General features: G+C 55.8%; 1 protein-coding gene across 2 annotated transcripts in view; it reads right to left on the bottom strand.

The window, feature by feature from the left end:
• Positions 1–3,184: 3,184 nt before the first annotated feature.
• The window catches only part of LOC144945270 (huntingtin-interacting protein 1-related protein-like), a 40,306-nt gene continuing 35,680 nt past the window's right edge, over positions 3,185–7,810 (bottom strand). For both annotated transcript variants that reach the window (XM_078873653.1, XM_078873654.1), the window contains exons 24-32: positions 7,180–7,238; positions 6,766–6,796; positions 6,509–6,571; positions 5,676–5,776; positions 5,188–5,293; positions 4,850–4,973; positions 4,675–4,742; positions 4,319–4,427; positions 3,185–3,509 (exon numbers count right to left, since the gene is read on the bottom strand). In XM_078873653.1, coding sequence (XP_078729779.1) covers positions 3,502–3,509; positions 4,319–4,427; positions 4,675–4,742; positions 4,850–4,973; positions 5,188–5,293; positions 5,676–5,776; positions 6,509–6,571; positions 6,766–6,796; positions 7,180–7,238 — 669 coding nt within the window. In that variant the 3' untranslated portion in view covers positions 3,185–3,501. The remainder of the gene's footprint in view (positions 3,510–4,318; positions 4,428–4,674; positions 4,743–4,849; positions 4,974–5,187; positions 5,294–5,675; positions 5,777–6,508; positions 6,572–6,765; positions 6,797–7,179; positions 7,239–7,810) is intronic.

Genomic DNA, 7,810 nt, shown 5'->3' with positions numbered 1-7,810 from the left:
GTGGGGTAGTCCTCGTGGCTGGTTTGGCTAATTTGTTAAAGTTCGGGGGCTAGAACTCATGACCGGTTGGTTAGGGCAGGTGGTAGGGAGAGGTTTAATGAGAGGGCTAATTGCTGCTTGGCTAGTTGGCTATTATTAGTCGGGTTAGTACAAGTCGTTGATCGACTCTCGTTTGGTAGTCAGTGGTAGGGGGGGGATAGTCCTCGTGGCTGATTAGCCATGGTTAGTATCGGTGGTAGGATGAGAGCTCCGTCTGGTTGCTGTGCTTCCCCCTTTAACACGCTCCTCCGTTCTCATTCCGCTCGTCGTTTCGAGCGCTCAGAGCTAGGGGGCCGAGAAGGCGGCAGAGCAGCGCAGCAGCCCGTTCAGCGCCATCGTCGTCACCTGGTCGTCACTAACGGCATCGCCAGTGTCCGAACAGTCCTCCCTGCCAATGATCTACTTTGCCAGGTCAATAACTGATTTTCATCCTTACCGGATCAATAACACGAGGATCACCCTGCGTCTGTGTGTATGCGTGTAGGTCAACGGTCATCGCCGTCGTACGGACAGACTGGCACCCACCAAGTGAATGTGGAGTCCGTAACCACTGGTTCAGAACCGCCAAAAAGGCGCACCCGGCCCCATCCGACCGCGGACGCACTCGCGCCCCGAGCGCGGAGATTTCGCTCGTTTGCGTTATCATCAGCAAGATGGCAGCCTCCGACATCGCCACGTTACATCGAGGCACGCCGGCAGACGGATATTAACTTCAACTCGCGAGTTGATTTATTGATTGATTGATCTATTGGTCGATAAGTGCACATTTTTTTAAAAATGAAATAAAACGTCGAGGTCGTAGCCGCGGGGACCGCTGCTGATCGCGTCGGCCTCGCCGATCGCCAAGAGAAGCCGGCGCTAGCGTGGTGCGTCGCTTGCCACGCGCAGCGAGAGGATCACGGCGTCAATCGCCACACGGTGGCAGTGGTTCTACAAGCCTGGCGTGCAATCATTTCCGTCTCTCTGTCAGCCCAAAGACAAAGATCCCCCGTGTCGCCTTCAACATACTTTCTCGGGACAAGAGCTGTTATGACGAGTAGCACCTACGAATGTCGGCATGGTACACGAGCAGGGTTTGGTGGGGGGGGCAGCACCATGCCCAGTAGTCATTTGAGGCTGGGTCGACCTAGGGAAGGCGCAGGACCGGTCCAGATAATCGAGTCAAACCGCACGCGCGCGCTTACCGGTGAATGCTACCACGCCAACCTCTCCTTGGAGGAATCTGTTGGTTCCAGTGGGACGCCGAGCCTGCCGTCCGACCAGGGGGCCGCCCCCTATTGCGAGTTTCATCTCGCGAGCAAAACCCTTCCCGCTGACCGACCGACCGAACTCCAGAAGTTGACAAAAAAAACACGAGGCTCCCAGAAAAAAAAAAGCGGGAGGTAATCGGATTCCCATTTTGACAAAACCGTCCACAAAACCGCACTTTGGCCGACTTTCCCATGCCGACGTCGGCGCGTTTTTCGCAACAAAAATGTTTTATCCGACAAAAGTGAAATCCCGCCGAAAACGATGAGAATCTGGCCCACGTTGCGCTCGGGATTGCTGCACGGCCGGAGTGGCTGCGAGAAGTTTTCTCGTAACGAGGACCAAAATTGGCATTAAAAGTAACCGCCATGGGGTCGGATCACCGCCGGGGGTACGCTCCACCGCGATCGACGGTCACAAAGCAAGGAGCGTGCGGCCGAAACCTCGATCCCAGTGGCGGCGGCGAGCGATCGATCGTAAACCACGTCGCAATTTCACCAACGCGCGCGCCGCGGATCACGTCCGATGCACGAGTGGAAACGCTTGACGGGACGACCCGTACCACGGTCGCGGTGAACATTCAACAATGAAACGCGGCGTAAACAGTCGGGCCCCGTACATTGACACTCTGGCGGGATAACAAAGACTAGATTGTACTTGACACAGGACGTCTAAACTCACATCTAGCGTTCAGCTATTTGACGTGATGGCTAATTTTAACCTGCACGTGGCAAGCAGTGGGCAACTGAGAGCACCGAGAGCTGCTCGCGTCCCGCACACACACACACGCAAGTACTCGGATGAATGTGCGCACACGCACACATGCGTGCATGTATGTATGTACACACAAAGACAAAGATCCCCCGTATATAGCCTTAACAGGATGTTGGGGCAAGTGCTGTTAGCGAGCACCTATGAAGGCTGGAACAGCACACGAGGGGGTGGGTGGCCAGCAACCACGCCCAGCCGCCTTTGTCTCCCCAGTGGTGATGTTTACACACCGCACCAGGTACTCATTTGAGGCTGAGTCGACCTAGGGGAGGCCCAGCACCGGTTAAGATAATCGTCACTTGTGTCGGCCGCGAGCGGGAATCCAACCGGGGTCGCCAGGTTCGTAGAACAGCGCGCTGACCACTACGCTACCGCTCCCCACAATGTACATGTACACACACGCACGCACTCACATACTTCCTCTAGCAAAAGAAAGCTCCGAGCTCACCACTTAACGAAGACAAAACGCGACGTTCCTCCTTTCGGAGCGCACACATTCCTGAACAATGCACGAGCACGGAGGCCGGTCCGCCGCGCGAGAGAGAGTGTGTGGTGTGGGGACAACACCGCGCCCGGCCACATTTGTTTCTGCCCCTCGTGCTGATGTCTCCATACACAGTCGACCTAGGGGGGAGCCCCGGGACTGTTTTAGATAATCGTCACCGGTGTTGGCCGTGAGCGGTAATCAAATAATAAAATATGGGGTTCCCGGGTTCGTAGCGCAGCGATCAAACCGCTGCGCCACCGCTCCCCCACCCCGCCGTGTGCACACACGCGCCCTAGTGCAGTGTGACGCACAAACGCGAGCATGTACACTTACTTAGGATCCACACAGGAATGTATGCGCACGCACACACACACAGGCACTCAACTCATGAGTGCATCAAATAAAGGTGGAACGCCAGTAAACTGCAGCAGTTAAAGTTAAAATAGAACAACAATGCTCACCTTAATTACACAGTAAAAACTCACTTATGATTTACAGGGCAAATGGACAGCGACAATGACCTTGCTGCCCACCCACCCCCCACCCTCAACGTCCCCCCCCCCCCACCTACGCTCCCTCCCTCCTCAATCCCCAAGCTGTCAGTCCGACCGCACATCGAGCACAGCAGCCCGGACCCTCATTGCACATCTATGAACCGGGGGGGGGGGGGGGGTCGTGGTTTAAGGATTTAATGACGGTTCGTACGGGGTGGGGGGGCCCCCGGGGCACGAGAGCGCAGAAAATGGGAAGTAAAAACTGCCAGTGTCGACACCCACCGCCTTAAAAAACACAACAAGAAACATTCTCGAGTCCCAGTAAAACACCCGTTGAGCTCCATCTCGCTATTGCAAAAGCACTCGCACGGTGCCCCGTGGGGAGTGGAGTGGACGAATATCCCAGCGAGGGAATGCGGACCGCCAACTCCACCTCCTCCACGCTCACCGCCGCCACGGGCCTCAGTTGCCTGTGAGAAACGGGGGAAGAGAAGGTTCAGGTCATCGCGCGGGCAGCGGAGACGTCAGATCTTCTTGGTTCTTTCGGTAAAGTCACGTAGATGGGAAATAATAAAATAAAACATAATAAGACAATTCTCACGACGTTTCGGCCACAACGCAAGCAGCCGTCCTCAGGTGAAGACCAGGTCTGTTGGAAAGACATTCAGACTCTGTCTTTCCGACAGACCTGTTCTTCACCTGAGGACGGCTGCTTGCGTTGTGGCCGAAACGTCGTGAGGATTATTTTAATATGTTTAATTTTTATTATTTTATTATTTCCCTTCTACGTGACTTTACATTTTATGATGTTTAATTATTTTATTATTTCCCTTCTACGTGACTTTACATTTTATGATGTTTTATTATTTTATTATTTCCCTTCTACGTGACTTTACCGAAAGAACCAAGAAGATGAATCCCTGCAGTCACGAAAGCTTTAAATCGGAGACGTCAGAGTTTCGCGGGTCGAATCCGGCAGGCCGCCCCGGTTACCACAGCGGTGGGCACGAACCGTTAAATAGATAGGAGGTGCGTCTGCTCCACGACGGACGTTAAAGATCACGGTCCCGGGCCGCCCCTGGGTTGACTCGGGACTTCAATACCGAGAAGCCGGTGCGGTAAGTAAACATCAACGCCGGAGGGACGAAGACGGCCGGGTGCTTCGCTGGCCACGTGCACTGCGCCGGCCCCTCCTCGCATGCGCTCGCCAACGGCGCTCGCCCCCGACGGTCTGCGAGGGGCTACTCGGGGGACCTTTGTCTGGTGCGTGTCGAATTACCGTCCGCTCCCTGCGCCAAGGTGCCGGCCAGCTCGTAGTGCTTCTTCCGGAGCTCGCCCAGCCGCATGCGCTCCTTCTCCAGCAGATTCTCCAGCTCCAGCACCTTGACCTGCACACAGAGAGGGGGAGGGGGAGAGAGAGAGCCTCGTGACGCATACGGATACTCCTGCACATGGGTGGGTGCACGCACGCACATGCACCCCGCCTACCCCCCGACGTGAAGCGCACGATTTGCGCAAACATGAACGCACATGGGTGGAACACAGACACACGTACACTCCCCCTCTACGTACACACCTGGTCTTGAACAAACACCTCTCACACACACAATCACACGGAACAGCCCCTCGCCGTACCTGGCAGTTCATTTCTCGAAGCTTCGCTTGCGTCAGGGTCATGGTCATATCCTTAAAGTTCATAGCTCCTGCAGAAGTAGCGCACAAACGGGCGATCATTAAGCAGCGTCGCACCACCGCGGTATGCTGCGCCTGTATCACGCCACGTCACACCGCGTCACACCACACTTCTCACCAGACTCCTCGATCTGCGACATCCCGGTCTTGGTGGAGGCGACGACGCGGGCCGTGGCCTCGTTGACCCCGCGCGACGCGTGCTGCAGGCGTGCCAGCTTGCCGCTGTTCCTCTCGGCCTTCACCTGCGGGCGGAAGGAGGGGGAGGCGGCACGGGCGACGGCGCACGCGACCACGTTAACCCGCCGCCATGGCACGGCCGATGGCAAACTGCGGGCATCGTCGCGCAGGTGGGCGCAAGGGCATGGAGTGAGCATGTGGAGTGAGCATGGGTGTAAGTGTGCAGGGGCAAGCGGCGCAGGCGCGTGATGCAAGGTGTGTGGCGCAGGCGAGGGGAACCTTGGAGGCAGCGACGAGCTGCGCGGTGCTGGCGGCGATCTCGTGCGAGCAGACCACGAGCTCCTCGAATTTGCCGTCACCCTGCACCACCTTGTCGGCCGCTTCGCTGCTCACGAGCACCAGCACCGATGAAACCATGGGGGGGGGGGGGAAGAGGAGGAGGGATGAGCGGGAGTCACTGCACAGCAGATAGCGCTGTAGTGCACAGGCTTGCGCCCAAAGTAGTGCCAACAGACACGCGCGCGCACACACTAGTTCAGAGACGTACGCACAGGCACATATGCGTATGTGCAGACACGTACACACACACACGTGCAAAGACAAAGGTCCCGTATATAGGGTACACAGTCCGTCGAAGAAAATGCCGTTACACTCATAACCGCTGGGGGGAGGCTATAGCCAGAGGAACGTGAAACAATACAAACGAGACAGTAGTAAAATTACAAGTCGACACTGCGGCGACGACTACGGACGGGGGAGGTACGTACACCAGCATGGTGGCGCCCCAGCCCACGGCCTTCGAGGCAGAGATGAGGCCCTCGGTCCAGCGAGAGTTTTTGGCGTAGAACTCCTTCGGTGAGGCGGCACCCTGCACACGCACGCACAGACGCACGGACGCACGCAGCGGTCAAGCTCCGTTAAATCATCACACATCGATGCCTAACTTCACACACGAGCAGATGGAGAGATTTCCTGTCAATGTTATTCCGATTGTGCCGTCCGCGTCGCGTCGCCACGAGTTGAAGAATTCTCTCGGAAATTCCGCACGGCTGTACGACCCTCCTTGTTCGCAGAACGGCTCGCGGAAGCGGATACCGCAAAGTTCCCTCAGGAGAATCCTTCAAGTGGTCTCCAGTCCACCCATTAGGGGGCAGCACTTTCCCACCCGCATTGCCACCGAGAGTGATGCTCATCACATTCAGTCGAAGTGAAGTTTTTTGTTGTTGTAATTTCTCAGGAGCTAGAATTTATCCAAAGTGCAGAGCCAAATTTAACTGCGACGGTTTTATACGGTGCGGTCGTTTGGTGACCGGGGTCGAGACACCCACGAAACTCACGACGTTTGGGCACCCCATTTAAAAATCGCATTACAACGTTGGCCGAAACCCGAATCCGAACCCAGGCACGGAGCGGCACGGGCTCAGTGCCTGTGACCTTGGAGCTGCCCTTGCCTCCTCCCGTGGTCCACACGTTCACGCCGCGATTGGGTGGCGGCGGCGGCGGCTTACTTCGCGTTTATGATTGGACACGGCGGCATTGGGGGGTTTGTGCAGTGCACGGGAGTACACGGCGAGAGGAGGAGAGATGGAGGCCCGCTCACCCGTCCGCTCTCCACGATTTCTCTCTGGAGCTCCGACGATGCGACGATGAGAATTTTGATTGCCTGAGAAGAGGGAGGGGGGCGGCGGCGGCGGACGTCGCTGCGATTAACACCGTGTCGTCGCCACCGTCGTTTGAATTCAAACTGAATTTAATTCAATTAACAAATGGCACAAAGGCGGCAAAACTAAAGATGTGCAAAACGGATAAAAGTTACAAATGAAGCACTAGCTGCACGTTTCTCGTAACTATACTCACTTGCATCAGATCCGTGCAAGACGCGAGAATCCTGCAATGTTCATAAAAAAAGTTAATAAATTGGAAAACGATTTAAAAAGTGCCCCTCTTTCCCCCAACGTTATCTCCCGACTGTTCCCAGTGTAGAACACCACTCTCTGAACTCTCAGAGCGCCGCGGCATCTCCCCGCAGTACAGAACGGGCAAGTGGAATGAGACATCACAGAGCTACTTCCGAGACCCGTTCAAGTGATCTCTCATATCAGCGCACTAGGGATCACACTTTTCCACTATGTGCCCTACTGCAGTGAAATGTTTCTTGCGTAGCAGTCAAAAAAATATTCTTAATTCTCAGAGCTAGAACCGTGAATTCAGCACACACACGGACCGCTCGCGCACACACGGACCACCACGCTGGCGCTCTGCGCTGCTCACCGCTCGTTCACCTCCAGCTTGATGCCCGTGTCGGCCGCCCGCGACTTGTTCAGCATGTCCTGCGGAATGCGTCAACACGGCCGTCACGGCGCACGCGGTGTACCATGCCGGGTTATCACGCCCGTAACGCGAGATCATCAAGTCCAGGACATTATGATCTCAAGATGATCATCCTCATTTGTCAGAATCGCGACGAGGATCGGTGCAACTAGCCCAGACGAGGGGCCTCAGGTGACGGTGGTGGAGGCGGCGCTTTAGGCCACATGCCTTGGCACAATTTGTGACACCGATGTGACCCTGGGCCGGTCGTGCCCAATATCTCACAGAATATTTTCCCCGGTGTGGCCGGTTGACCAGAGTAGGAGGCATGTGACTTAGAATACACGCTGCTCATAGCGAGGGGTATACTGGACGTGGTGTGGCGTCTTCTTCAGGATCGCAGACCCGGGTGGACCCGGCTGAAATTACGCCCTGGAGGTGTCTAAATAACAAAAGAGATCTTGTTGGTTTTTTGTGATCCCCACGTCATATTCCACCAACCGCCTAGCCCGGTAAAACAAACTACAGCACTCACAATATCTGTTCTTGTCATGTCGCCGAGCGTGTAATTTGGCACCGCGTCTCACGTTTC

This window comes from Lampetra fluviatilis, chromosome 37 (assembly GCF_964198595.1).
Source record: "Lampetra fluviatilis chromosome 37, kcLamFluv1.1, whole genome shotgun sequence".
In the NCBI taxonomy this organism is placed as follows: domain Eukaryota; kingdom Metazoa; phylum Chordata; class Hyperoartia; order Petromyzontiformes; family Petromyzontidae; genus Lampetra; species Lampetra fluviatilis.
This window is presented reverse-complemented; position numbering and strand designations above follow the sequence as displayed.